At 47.0% G+C, this 15,083-nt stretch overlaps 1 protein-coding gene across 9 annotated transcripts in view; it reads left to right on the forward strand.

Moving 5' to 3' along the window:
* SEMA5B (semaphorin 5B) overlaps positions 1 to 15,083 on the forward strand; it is a 260,702-nt gene that overhangs the window by 136,005 nt on the left and 109,614 nt on the right. For all 9 annotated transcript variants that reach the window (XM_084522998.1, XM_084522997.1, XM_084523001.1 and 6 more), the window contains one exon: positions 5,804 to 5,903. In XM_084522998.1, coding sequence (XP_084379124.1) covers positions 5,804 to 5,903 — 100 coding nt within the window. The remainder of the gene's footprint in view (positions 1 to 5,803; positions 5,904 to 15,083) is intronic.

Consider the following 15,083-nt stretch of genomic DNA (forward strand, 5'->3'; position numbering starts at 1 on the left):
GAAAATAAGACAGCTGGAAGAATATCTAAATTGGGTTTGGATATTGAGGGCAGAGATAAGGTGACAGCTGGCTATGGCATGGGCTGGGGTTGACCCATGTTATGGAAGGGAGTGTACTCTGCCAGCAGCCTTCGAAGTCCTCATGTACATGTGTATGAGCAGAGATCAGAGATTTAGGAAGGCAATGAAGCTGGATATTGCAGCAGTTGGGATTAGGACGTATTTAATGTACAATTAAAGATTTCAACAGCTCAGGTTAAAGAACGAGAGAATACCAGTAATGAGGTGGAGGTGGTGATGGGAAGACAAGACAGCAGGGTGATATGCATGTGTAGGAGGATTTTTGGGGTAAAGCCAGCTTGAGTTTTCTGGCCTCCTGAGTAAAGTTGAGCTCTGAGTGCTGACACATTTGTTTGCTCAGCTCTGCCCGCGCATCAAAAGATTTCTCCTTCCCCTGACAATTTTGCTGAATTGTGGGGTGTTTTTCTGTTGTGGAGCCTTTTTTTCTACATCTCAGCATGGGGTAGGAGTGAAACATTTTCAAAGACTATTGCACTAACCTGTGGTGTGACCTACAACAGAGAGCTAAAATTTAAAGTGAGGCTGATATTAAAATATGATTCATTGCCAGCCTAATAGAGATAATGCTGTAAGTTGTCAGTAACTTTTATGCATCGTTGGAGGTGTCCACACTTGCTGTGTTTGAGAGGACAGGTGGTAGCATGGGTAGTCATTAGCCTTCTGAGCTTTGGCTGCAACCTTGCTTGCTTTGTCACCTATGGGCTCTGGTCGGTGACCCGTACAGAATGGAAACTGCGACCTCGCTCGTAGCAGGCTGCGTTGTGGAAAGTGCTCTGAATATTATCTCGGGATAATTGATGCAGAGGATGATCTGACTTTGCAGGCCTTGACAAGTGAATGGATTTAAGATGGAAGGTCTAATTCTGAAAAGGGATCATTTCATCAGCGTATACCAAGAAGGCAGCCTGAAACTTTCCCTTACGTGACAAAGTGATTTACATCTGTCTGTTGGTCATTTGTTGGGATCCAGCACTGAGAGCCCTCCATGCTAGAGGGTAGTCTGGAAAAGACCTAAGTGGTTGGGTACTTGCAAACTGCAGTATCTACCAGTTGCTGAAATAAATCAAAAGGCGAGAAGATTGTACAGTTACAGAAGTCATGACAGTCATCTGGCCTCCCCATGAGTGCTGAAATGCTGAAATACAGAAATTAAATATGCCATAAAGTAGTAGCTGAGTTAAGAGAACTTTTAAGAGACCATCTTGAGGCAGTAAGGGAAGCATTCATGTGTGGTCAGGTTAACACTGCACAAAAATAGGTTTGAATGCTGCAGAACAGGTAATTTACTTATGCCCATTGAGTCTGGCAGGACCTCAATTCTGTACGTGTGCTCCACCTCATTACACAAATCTTTACTGTTGAATCAGCTGATTTTTCGGGGGCTTTATATAATTCTTCTGGTTCAGGTTGTATTTTCTGGAATGCAGTTCCTGGAGCTTCCTTCACGTTTGACTTCCCTGTCTTCCTCCCTTAAGGTCTTTTTATGATCTTTGAGGCTTTTCTCCCAGTCCTCCCATTTTTAGCAGGAGGCTCGTGTTCCTACACGATGGCACAACTAGCGGCTATACCTGGCACTAGTCATGAGGAGCTATTCCAAAATAACTCCACGTGTGGACACCCTTACCGTGTGACTACACTGCTACACAAAAGAATGAAAAGGGCTCACGCGGATGTGCCTGAATTAGCTTTCAACAAGCTAGCTCCCAGGAAGATAATGACTTTGCAGCTGGCACTGAGGTATTCATGTTGAGCTGCAAGCTCTGCCCAAAACACAGGAGAAAGACTTGGACGAGCAATTCAAGCTGAGGTTTTTGCTCTTGCAGCCTCACTGGTATTCAGAGGTAGCCCAGATAGGAACATGGGTGGTTTTTATATGTGGATACATCCTTACATTGCACAAAGAGTCCTTGGTCCTGTTTTGTTTAGCTTCTTTTGCTCCAGGCTAGGCAGTCCATGCTGAGAATTACTCCAGAAGAGATGCTCTTGAATACCGCAGTGGTTAGCCAGGCTCCATCCACCTCGCAATGGCTTTACAATTTCAAGGCACGGGTATTTAACCTCTCTGCTATTTCGAGGTGTGTGCTGGCTGCACGGAGCTGTTACGGCCTGCTGGAGAAGGGAGCTGTGAGTGGCCTCAAGTGAGCTGAAACAGTACGTGCTGTCCTTCAGGCAGGGAAGTCTCAGCGCAGTGTTTACACACTTCTTCCCTCCAAAACACACAGCGTCAGGGGGAGGTGGGGAGCAGCTGGTTTTGAGGAGATGAAGGCTCAAGCATTACCAGGTTTACCACGTCTTTAGAAGCCGATCCAAAACCCATCAAGCTCGGTGGAAAACTGCCAATGATTTGAAGAGCCCCTGGATCAGGCCCTTAAAACCCAGCTCCTCCAACTCAGCACGCCAGCATATGTGCAGCTGATCCTTGTCCTGCTCCTGCGCCCTCGGGGACCTGGTGCGGAGCAGCACTAGCAGGCTGCGGAGACCACCCTCTGAAGTGGCAGAGGGCCTCTTTTCACCTTGTCTCCTGCATGCACAGCTGTGCCTGCAGACGTGCATCTCCTGCGGAGCCCCGTGCTCCTGCAGCTGGGCACCTGAACCACCTCGAGCCGCGCTCGGGGAGCTTCAGAGGCACCGAATCAGCTGGGTGGTGTTGGAAGCTATTAAACTGCTGTTTGTCCGTCCTAATGCGGAGGAAGTGAGAGCAGGGATCTTTAACCCCCTGGAAATGATTAGAGGTGAGGAGCACAAAGGAGGCCTTGATGAGCGTTTCTCCCCTAAGCGACGTGGTTCCTAGCTTTCCGGCTCCTGCTGCCGACATGCAAAGCCAGGGCCTTGGGTTTTAATTTTTCATACTGTTTTTAAACAGATACTTTTGCAAATGTAAACATGCCCCAGCACTGAAGGTTTCCAGCCAAATTAAAGAGTCAGCACTGGAAAAATCAGCCTTCTGAGAAAGGTCAAATACAAGTAAACTCTGGAGTTCATTGGGTCCATATGTGTAAACTTCAGCTAATATGGGCTAGGCCCAGGGCAGCACTTACCTTGCATAACTGAGCTTGTTTCAAAATGAAAGGCTAGAACTGTCCTTAGGGATGCCTGTGGTCTGAGCACTAGATTTGAATGTATCGAATGAAAAAAGACCCATGTCCTGGCTCTGTTTCCATTCCACTTTATCCCTTCCCTCTAACAGGAAGACAGAAGGTTTGGAAGGAGAATGTGCCGTTTGGCATTAATTCTGACAACTCACATTTAGACATTCTTAGCTGAGACCATGCTGGGTTTAATAATCTCCAACTACATGCCTATAAAAGCTTAATTTTGCTATGAGGATGCATGCCTTGAAGCCTTTAATTTAATAACCGGGAAGGGTTTCTTTATAAGTTGTACCACCTGCAGTAGTAATAGAAATCAAGACACTGCCTGTTATTTCTTGGCTTGATTGACATTTCAGCCAACATGGAAGGCTTCAAGCTACCTACTGCCTTTAATATTTTTTTTGTAATTATTTTTACCTGTAATTTGTCAGAGCTTGCCATTAGAAGGACGGACTGATGAGTGTGTACCTCTCTGAAGTGAGGAGCTTTTGCTTAGAGCAGCAGATGAAGAAATTTTCTTCCTGCCACCGCACTGTAATAGTGGGTTGGTTAGTAGGAAAAACTTGGTAGGAGAGAAAGCAAAATGACAAGAGAAATTGTGGCCTAAAAGTAGGATCCTTAAAAGGTATCATCATTATATAGCAATCCCCTAATCTCACCCCCGTCAGCCAACAGAAATGGCAGGAGATCTGCAGCACATGTCAGCCAGCTAACCCGCCTGAAAGGTGTTATTGTTGCTGGTTCTGCTGCTTGCCTCAGAAATGTCTCTGCACCTAAAGAGCTACAGGAAAAGAAGACAGAGCCCCATTAGTTAGGAGAATGCCAGAGGTGAAGCTGCGGTGCCTCCCTGGTGCTGGTACATCATTAAGGGTCCCAGAGGAGTGTAGGAGGTGGAGATGCTTGAAGGTTAGACGGGCTGAGTTATTCCTTAACTCATGCCTTTTAGTTGAAGAGCAGAGGAGGTACACGTGTTGTGTGCGGCTACGTAGCATGCCAGGAATGTAGAGAAGAGCTGGAAGCTTCCAGCTCCAGCTGACAGGGTTTTTATCTGGTGCGGATGGAGGTCTCATGGTCAGAGAGGCCCTAACAGTGTCAAGTTGGGTAGGACATGGGATCAGGCCCATGGGATCAAGGCACTTAAGATTGCTCAACAAATATCCCTGCAGCAAAGGTTTTATACCATTTGACATCTGTAATGCTACAGAGTGTGCCAAGACACCAAAGGCCTTACAAACAATGAGATTCCTCATCAACATCAACAGAGACGTCCTGTGGAAAGGAGAAGTAATGCCGACACCAAGATGTTCCAACCTGCCTGCCTTCAGTGCGACTTCTCAGCATGGAGGATATAAAATGACAGTGGAGCATGTTTTTTCCAGAGCTCTTTTGAACGAGTCTGAACTTGGCTGCATCATTATTATTATGAATCACTGGGTCGTGGCCTGTCTACTGACGTCCTGTTGGCATGAGGCCAGAAGATATTACCTTACAGGTTCAAAGTTTTGAGCCTTGTGGGTCTTCTGCATCCAGACCTTGACTGACTTGGTCTCATTTGTGCTTTGCTCCCTCAATATTTGGTATCCTCCATGTATTTAACAGACAGAATAGTTAACAGTTGGAACAAATTTCCAAGAGAAGTCCTCACAGTAAAGCTGGATGACTTTTGGAAGATACACATCAGTCTATCCCCAGTTATTCCATGCAGCAAAGGTGTAAAGTGGGAGGCTGAAATTCTGTGATCTGTGATCCACACAAAGTAAAAGTTGGTAACTATATTGAGATACTGGATTCTGCGAATGCCCTAACATCACATCTGAGAGTACCCTAAAAAACGGTGATTTAGCTTTTTCTTTAAGCAGGTATATTTTTTATTAAATCAGGATTATCTGCCCTACATCTCTCAACTGATGTTGTGTTAATAGATACGGCTTCTGTAAGAGTTTTGTCTCCGTGAGCACAGCCAAATCTATTGCTTTGCATTTAACCTGCCACGTTGTTAAATCCAAGCTGGTTAATAGAGCCAGCTCCAAGCTTGTTCAATTCTCAGCTACCAAGATACCGTGCTGATCCCACCTCCCTGTCTCAGTTAAGGAAGGATATGATTGACAGGGATCCCAGATGTTAGGTAAAGTGAAACCTGGCACAGAACCTAAAACCTGGAAGAGAAGGTAAAGCCCGTCCTTTGAGCAGCCAGGTCTTGAGCGTAGATCATCCCTACTCTAACCTGGTGGTCAGTCAGTTGACCCCACCTTCTCTTCGTGGAGGAGGAGAACAGCTTCCCTTTGCTTAGCAGGGAAGACCAGGCTATGGAGCTGTTAGGGCAGCCAACCTAGTCCCTGTACACCACTTAACCCTGGCACTGAAAGTGAGTCCCCAGTTTTAACTGAAGTAAAACCAAGCTGCCATTGTCTCCGACTTTCGATATGAAAAGTGCTGAGACAGCCCTGCATTTATGTACGGTTTTTGCACCTTCTGTGGAGAATCAGAATAAATAGAAACCCTTTAAATAGATTATTAATTAACCTTCCCCTGACAGATAACTCGGTAGGAAATCCATTAGTAGATGTCTGGGTGAACTCACTGCTTCTGGAGCAGCTTTATTGTGTTGTGCTTTCTCCTTCTCGTTGCAGATCTGAAGCCCTGGGTTTCGAATTTCACCTATCCAGGTGTGCATGACTTTTCTCAGCTCGCACTGGATGCCAACAGGAACCAGCTCATTGTGGGAGCAAGGTAAAGATAATCTTTTAATTAGACTAGGGTTGCTGCTCAAGCTCTTTCCCTTCAGGTTCTGGCTTCAGAGGAGAGTGTTTCCAGCTTATGTGGCCAGTCTCCCCCTCAAAGAGAAAGCTATAATTTATGTAGAGGGATTTAGACTCCTAGTATAATTGCAAAGAAGAGAAAATTACTAGAATTAAAAAAAAAAAAAAGAAAAAAGATGCAATCAAAATGACTGGTTAATGAAGCAGAGTGCTGGCATCTCCTCAGTATCATGAATGTTAGAAGAGTTCTAGTAAATTATTCTGCACCATCACTCTGCCAGAACAGAATATGGCTTTTTGGTGTATTTGCCATGGGCAGGCTTTCTGTCTATATTAGGTTCATCTACATGCCTTTGTATAAGCTGCAGTGAGACTTTGGCAGCAAGAGTGATAGCTTTCTTCCCTCTTCTTTTAGAATTCGCTTCGTAGCCTGTTCACTTCATCTCGCTGACATAGTCAAATCCCCACCTAATGCATTTTGGTGCAACTCTGTTGTTCCAACACATCGTATATAATTAGCATATATTTTCCTTTATTTTTAAACATTACTTTTATTTAGGATGCCGTAGGAGAAGGGTAAAAACACAAACACAATATAAGCATAGGCAAGCTCTAACAAATTTAGAGCTGCATTTGTAACCAGGAAAAAGAACTATGGTTCAGTGAAATAATACATGTCAGGAGTGCTTGAATCATGAGCCCCCACAGCAACTATTTTTTATTGCATAATAAACAGATAAGACAACCCAAAAAGAAAGAGCTAAGCATGGCCTAACAAATCAGCCAGCAGCAGCAGTTTAAATATAGTATTTAGAAGCAGGTAACATTGTGGAAGCAGCCTGTGCTGTAGGTGAAAAGAGGAAGAGTCTGCTTTCCTCCCACCAGTGGACAGGGAGGCGAGGAGCAGGACTGGAAGAAGTCATGGTGTGAACAAGAGACAGCAAGATGTGTTAGTGGAAGGGGAGTCTTTTTCCTCCAAAGAGACAACCGAAGTGGTATTTAACATACATTTTCTGTGTTTGTGCACTAAATACTAAAACTTCACTGTCTAACAGGGTTTAAATTGCCAGAGGCCCTCCTGCGTTTCATACAGAAACATTTTACTCTTCAAGTTGGAGCTTTACCTGCGCTGGAATCTTTAACCAGCCATTATTAATATTTATTACTTCAGAAAGGCACTGCTTTGGGGACAGCCGTGAACGGTGCCTTCTGCCAGGCGTTGTACAAACACGGGCCCGTCGCCCTGAGGAATTCACGGCTTACATAATTGGGCTGCACAGCAGGTTTCCTCCTTGCTGTCGGTGACACGCTTCACCCCTGCTCAAACGCTCGCGACACATCCTGGAGGGAAGCTCTGTCTCCCCAAGAGTTTGTACAAGTGCGGTTAGACACGAGGCCACAGTATCATTACAAACAGCAGAATGACAGCAAATTTGGCTTCCTGCTGGAAGCACAATATAGTGCGGCGGGTTACTCCGGGCAGAACCAGTGACAGGTATTTATAGGATTTGCTCGGAGAAGTCAGTTTTCATGAGGTACGACCAGCCTGGCTGGGAGACTCTCCAAATTTGATGGTGCTGAGCAAGTCTTGATTGAGTTAATGGAGGTGCTTTTTTTTATCTGGGTGTGGGGAAGGTGGCGAGTATGGATCCCTTTCCCTCCTCACCATCTCATTACGTGACATGAGGTGCACCAACATGGGGTGCAGGCAGGGGCCTTGTTCTGCACAGCACCACGGGTCCTTGCGGTGAGCTGCACTCCTGGAGCTGTGCCAGAGAAAGGGGAATGGGAAGTCAAGGCTTTTCTGTTCCCTCCCTCCCTGATAAATCCCCACCTTGTTCTGGGCTATTTTTAGGGGTGATTTTTTGAGTCATTAGTTGCTCGTGCACCATCTGCCTGAATTTGCAAATGAAACAATACCTCAAAGAGATAGGAGCTGTCTCTATCCATCTCAACAGGGTGTAATTTATGAAACCTAAATTTAAATGTTAACCATGTTTAAATGTGCTACTGTAGATCATATTAGTAGTAACACCAGCTATTTTGGGGTTGTGGAAGGAGTTTGGGATCAGGGTGGAGTTTATAAGTACTCCCACTTCTCAATTTCCTGGTTAACATCATTCTGTTAGATGATAGCGTTATAAATTATTTCAGACTAGCTCTTTCTGTCTCTATTTAAAAGCCATATGACCTCACCACAGCACCTCTTAGCTTAGTTCATCCTGCATTTCCAAGCTTCACCGAAAACGCTTCCTGGAAGAAAAGAAGATCCTGGGGCTCACAAAGGTTTTTGGTTTGGGGAATTGGACACAGCGTGACTGAAACTGTAAGGGGTATTGAGGGCACACTGTGCAGGCAGGGAGCTGGAATAACACGAGCCTCAGATTTTTAAGCTTTATCGCTATCTGAGAGCCCTCCCCGAATGACTGGTGCTGTCTGAGCGCTAACCAGAGGAGTTTGATAACTCCACTGCACCAAACACCTGCCAAGTCAAAATCCCAGAAACAAAAGAATTAGTTTCAAAAGCCCACCATGGTTTCTAAGCAACGTATTTACTTGTCACATCATTTGTAAAATCCAAACACTTGCAAGTAAGGATATGAATAGTTTAGAACATTGTAAATCTCACACTGCCCGTATTATGAGCCACATTTCATTAAGTATAAAAACACACATTTCAAAAATTCATAACCTTCATTTTGACTCATAGCTTGCATGTTTTGTTTTTGTTTAAAATGTAGTGTTAGTATTTTAATGTACTGTTTTTCTTCTCTGAATGAGTGATTGTTTTGAAATATTTGCTGCTTTTTTCAGCTCTTGAGCTTATGTGATTACTATTTGAGCTTATTTTAATGGGAGGAAAAGCAATTTTCTAGACCTCATTATTACTGAGAAAAAAATTGAAAATATGATCTGAACAGCTCAAAAAACAAGACATATAAATCCACTGTACATTAAAAAAAATGATCAGCTGGGGAACTCGAATGCTGCTTTTTCTGTGCTAGCTATCTGCAATGCCACTTTGTCCAATTGTCCTGCTTTTTTTTTGCAAAAACACTTTCTTCTTTTCATCAAGAATAAGCCTTGAATTTTTCAGACCTGAGAAACCTTCCAAGGCAAAGCCAATAAAGGAGCTGAAATGGAAACTGATTGCAGCCTTGACTATGTAGAAACTTCCATCCCTCTCTAATGGCACGATCAGGAATGCTTATTGTCTTTACTTTCAATCTTTTTCCCATTATTAGATTTCAAATTTAACTCTGTTATACAGCATTCCCAGCGAGCAATTTGCTTTTATTAACTGAGGGTCTATTCGCTCTACCTAAACATCTGAAATCAAAGATTAATGATGAGGAAATGGGTGGCAGTTTCTCGCAGATTAGTGTCACGTAATGAGCTATAGTTTTGAATTATAGACACGAGTTGTATATGTGCCGCCACAGCAGAAGAGCCACAGCAGAGATAATTCTGGTCCCAGAACAAAGGCTGGGAGACTGGGACACTGCTCTTTTGTCAGCAGTACAGCTGCTGAATGGACTGGGAAGAACGGCTTGAATGAGCTGCTCTGCAATAAATGGTTTAACAAAGGAGATCGGCTGAATTTCCTAACTCGATGGGCAAGCAAAAGAGACCTGTGTTAAAAAGCGGGGACTTAAGAGATGCAACTGTTTGAACTGAGGGAATCTGCCTGCTGTAGCTCACGGTCAGACCTCGATGCTGCCAGTAGCAGCCAGGTTGTGGCTCCTTTGCCAGCACCAACGTACCTGTGCTGTGGCAGGGATGCTGGAGGAGGTGTGGTGGGGCAGGAGGAAGCCTCCATCCCCACTCCTGCAGGATGCCCTTGCTCAACTCTCTGACTTTCTTTCTTTGCCCTTTGCCCCGTACTTCTTCCCTGCCTTGCCTGTGGCAGAGGCAGGCTGGATTTCTCTGCAGCGATTTCACCTGCGGGCTGGAGAAGCGGTGCTGTGCTCTCCCACCTGTGCCATGGGCAGGGTGTCCTAACCCCAGGGAGGATGGGTTTTGTGTAGCAGTGACATCCCACCACTGCTCCTGAAACTCCTCAGTGGCTGGGCAGAGGTTGGAGCCAATAAAGAACTGTTGATATAGAAGACCCTGCTTGGAGTCCAGCCGAAAAGCGTGCTTCACAAGAGCTCCCTGGCCAGGAGAGTGTAAAAGATTGAAAGGAACGTGGTTGAGACACCATGTGGCAATCCGGCACGCCAGCAAGCTGAGAGGAAACAGCTTGGACAACAGGAGGACGGTACCCAAACAAATGGCAGCACCGGGAGTGGCTGGGAAGCCCTGGGGGAAACATTTGACTGCTCCCAGAAGGAAGCCGCGGGGGTGTCAGCTCGGGGCAGCAGCCTGCTGGGGCTGCGGGTGTGAGAGGCACGGCTGCGAGGGCTGGCCACGCGCGGCGAGGGGAGGTGTCGCCGTAGACAAGCAGCCAGAGAGCGTCACGACCAGAAGTCCTCATAGCTGTGCCTGCCAAGAGGGCTGTCAGCTCCATCAGGCGATGGGAAGGGATTATCTCTCGGGGCTGCTGCGTGGGGAGCTGAAGCTCAGGAGCCCTCGTCACAAATGGCCGTGACCAAGAATCTCCCGGAGGCAGAGGGCAGCGAGCAAATGCTGCAGCAAGGGGCTCGGAGCTGGCATGTGAAGCGCACGTCACTGTGGGCTGCTGGACTTTTCTGCATCAAACGTAAAGCTACCAAGCTGCTAGGGATGCAAGTCGGGGTGCTTTAGCAGGGGGTGATTTTCATGCTTGTTTTAGACCTGAACTGAATGTGCCTGTTAATGTCAAGTGGGTAGGCGTGAGAAAGGAGATGGGTTAGTTTGGGGAGCAGAGAAGGCGCTATAGCACTTACCAAACTTGTTACAGATCAGGTCAAAAGTTTTGCCTCTAACTCTGGCTGTGAAACATGGTGTTGGAAGGATTGCTTTTGGCTTTGAACAGGACGCTTTAGGGGGAGCACAGCAGCCTGGGAGCACCCTTTCCTGGCTGGTCTTGCTCCTGACTGCGTGAACCCAAAACCACCTCTGGATCGCACCAGCTCAGGAGCAGGAGGCTGAGCAGAGGGACTGATATCCCGAAAGAGTTGCTTCAAGTTGCAGCTTGCAGAAATGTGGCAAATTGTAAATATAGTCTAAGATCCTCGACCAGCAGGATTGGCATCCCAAGTTTATTGAAACTCTCCAGTGTATGATAGATTAGTCTGTCAGACACCAGCTTTCATGCAGATTTCTGGCTGAACACAGGCTCTTCCCTGCCTGCTTGGCAGAAAGCTCCAGAGCGCTGCAGTAAAACTCTCAAAACCTGCGTTGCTTGGAAAATATCGCTCCTACCCTTGGGCACCTTCAATCCTACCCAGAGCTAGACTGCCACTGAAGCCTGAAGAGAGCAAATCTCAGCAGATTTTGCTGCCTGGGCAAAAGGCAGTGTGCAGCCCAGGAGGCTGAGTGGCAGAAGGCAGGGCAGAGGGGTCTGCAGTCCTGGAGCATCAGCGTTGGGCTAAACTTTATCAACAACACTTCCTACTGCCAAACTATCGGGGCTTCTGCGAGGCGGAAAAGCACTAATAATTTCACACCGTAGGTGGGAATCCAAGGCCCAGAGGGATTAAGAGCGAGCCTGCCCTGTGAAGAACACTGTGATATTGAGACACGTGAGTTTGTAGTAGGTCTGAGAGGGAGTGCAGGCTGCTCTTTGACCAAAGTCTGCACAACCACAGAGGTCTCTGCACTGTTCTGCTTAGCTAGTGTGGACATAGCCAAAGTTTTCTGATGGATTTACAGAAAATTTGTGCCAGAGTTTGGATTTGGACCATTTACTTTTGTGTTTCTACCTGGTAGTAGCAAGTACCTGGCACTTGCCCTCAGCCTTGCACCTCTAAATAAGACATAAATGCTGCTGGAGATCTTCAGCACAGCTGAAGTCCAGTCTCATACAGCATGGAGAGAAGAACATGCAACCGAGTTAACGTTGGGCACAGTCACATGGGCATGGCCAAAGGTTCAACAGACCACGGGCTTGTCCTGTTACATCCAGGAGCGAAGTGCCATTCTCCACTGACTGCAGAATTTGACTCGATGGCTTTTCTGAGACCGTAAGACCGAGGTGAGCTCCTGCCACGTGCGGGTGGCTCCCATTAGTATCACGCTGCCTTACGTCAGCTTTGCCCCCCACCAAGTCACGTTTGGCTGAGAAGTTACCTTGCCAGTTGAGGTATTAATGAGGACGTGAGCAAGCAAGGAGCATGATAATGTTTTTGATTATATCCAGATTGTAGGAGGGTAGCTGAGAAGGCTGCTGTGAGGAATCCAAAAAAAAAAAAACAAAAGCCACCCTTTCTCACTCCGGTTCTTCCTATCAGACAAAATTAAAGTTATGTCCTTGTATCGGGGGGTGAAGGGAGGCAGGTAATGTGGTGGTGTGAGAAAAAAAGGGGAAAACAGTCTGTGAAATTAACAGATACTTTCAAAGGACCATTGATGTTTTTTGAAGAAATTGCCTGACCTGCATGAGAAAGAATACAGCGAAGGTGAGAAACCTGTGATTAGACATTACAGCTAGTTAAATCCATAATTGGGGGTGCACAGCTTCTTTGTGCAGAGAATAAAAATGTGATTTAAAGTGCAGGTTTTAACCTCTCTGGTTGAGCCTGGGATAGTTCAGAGGGAGATTTTCCTCTCTGATACCGTGCCAGAGGAGGTCAGCTCAGCCCTTGTGTAAATGTGGAGGGGTGAAACCCCACTGGGATGTGTGGCTCTTTCTTACCTATGGAATTTGCTTTCCTCTGCTGGTCTGCAGGCTGTCTGAATTTGCCATACCCCAAATTTGTGCTGTCCCTGGCTTACCCCTTGGGAAGGAGGGAAAAGGTGTGGACAGGCGAGAATGAAAGGATCATTTTCATAGCTTATGGGATTCTGGGAACTTTGGAGCCTAGTTCAAATTTTGTTCAAAGTGTAAGGTTTTTTTTCTTAGTTAAAACTTGTACATTTGCTTGAGACCAGAACATGAGCTTTAATTTACTCTCAATAAATCCATCAGATGAAATGCCACATCGCAGCACTGCCAGGTCGCTGGGCCTGGCCAATGCACGGGAGAAGTTGCAGCTGCAAGAGAGCAAGGAGACGGCTTTGCCCCTGGTGTTGTACCTGGAGGAGAGGCAATGGCAGCTTTCCCTTAGGCACTACTGAAAATACTGACTTGTGCTCCAGTTAAGTTGGTGACACGTCGGTTTTGTATGGCAGGGCTCACCACAGCGATGTGCATATCGCTTTATGTACAGACGTCTAGGTGCTAAAGCCCACTGCTCTGTGCCCCTGCGAAGGTCTGAAAAACACAGCGAGGAGAAGGGATTGGGTGGCAGTAACTTCATCTTGCTGGCCGCCTCGCTCAGTATTTCCATTTAAGTTGTGCTGAACTCATCCCGAGTTGGAGGAGAGGGTGACAGAGCTGAGCGAGCTTGTCAGCCCGAGCAGGCAGGTGGGGGGCCGCCAGGGAGCACCTGAACGATGTTCGGTGCATCAGAAGAAGAGGAATTTCACAGCTTGGCTTAGGAAAACACACCGAAGTGATGGGCAAACAGGTGATGAAAGGTCCCCGTGCAGCTCGGGGCCACCGTGAGGTGCTGTAAGTGATCTGGGACTCTGCCAGCTGGAGGAGAGAGGGACAGCAGAGCTGTCAGCTGCATGTCAGGAGAGAGCTGAGGTGGCGTGTGGGATAATACGTGATGGTCTGAGGGATGGACTCACTCTTCCAGGAAAACAGGAACAAACCCACACACCAGTTCTGTAAATTTGGCTCGGGTTCCATCTCGAGGGTTTTGAAGGAACTCATTTATTGAAACAGAGAGAAAAGTAACCAAAACATTTATGGAAAGCAGCCTGCCTTTTACAAAATATGTTCAAACAATATTTTAAAAAAATCCCCGTTCTCCAAAGGATGCAAACGCTGCTCCCCTCCAGACCAGGGCGGGTTGAAGGTGCCTGGGGGCATGGGACAACGTGCTGCCCCCACCGAGGGGACCCCTCTACCACCCTGGGGCAGAGGAGGGCCAGGGACAGCCGTGCCCAGCTTGCTGCCCCCGCGAGGTGTGCGAGGGGGGACACGGCTGCAGCTCAAGGGCCGAACCCTTCCTGCGATCCCCCCAGCAGCAGCAGCAGCCCAGGTTTCTGAGGATTGATGTTGGTCAAGTGTGCCACAGCCGTCCTGTTGTCCAGCGTGGTCTGAGGCCACATGCATCTGCCTCTTCTGCCTCTTCCAAGAGCTGGCACAGCATCGAGACTGCACCCGGTGCTGCTACAGCTGCTGGTAGCTCTCCTCCACCGACTGCAATTTGGGGGATTTGATTTCCATCCTTGTTTCTGCTGAGAAGTACGAAATGGGCCTTGTGTGCAAACACGGTGGCAATGCAGACGCGGTAGCTGTGACCCTCGCTTAATTTGGAAGCTGCTTAATCAGAATGATATGCTGCTTGCATAAGGAGCCTCTTGTAAGAGGATGCTCCTCCAGCTCCGGCTAGATTCATCACGGAGAAATGTTGCTTTGGGAAAAGCTATTGCTCATACAGCAACTGCATCATATTACTGCGTGCCATTTAGTGTGGCTCTCTGTTGAACATCTATTGATTTTTAAGGAAGAATGATAGACCGGACAAGTTTTTCTTCAATAGAAACAAAATTACTGGTGAATAGGGATCCAGCCTGCGAGAGAGATGCTGGCTCACCACCTTTTTTCCCCAGCAGGTGTATGCGAGGACCCTCAAATGAATCTCTCAAGCAGCATTTGCAAAGGGATTGCCACCTCACACTGGGGCAGGCACTTAATTAACTCCTTCTGAGAGCAAAGGCCAGCCCATCCTGCAGGGGCAGGGTTTCTTGGGCTGGCTGGCTGTTTCGGAGGTGTGGATAACCACCTGAAAAGTTCAGCCACAGCTGGACCTGCGTCGAGGCGCTGTGCGGTAATCTAGCATGAGATTTGGTAGCCAGGAGCCCTGGGCTCTGCTCTCGATTCCATCGCTGCCGTGCTGTGTTCTTTGGAGAAGGTCACTTCACCTTTCTCTGGCTCATTTTCTCCATTAGTATAAGGGGGGAATGAGACTAACCAGCTCGCAGGGAGTCCTGAAGCATGACTAAGCTGTGTTTG

Source organism: Aythya ferina (assembly GCF_964211825.1).
Source record: "Aythya ferina genome assembly, chromosome: 6".
Lineage (NCBI taxonomy): Eukaryota > Metazoa > Chordata > Aves > Anseriformes > Anatidae > Aythya > Aythya ferina.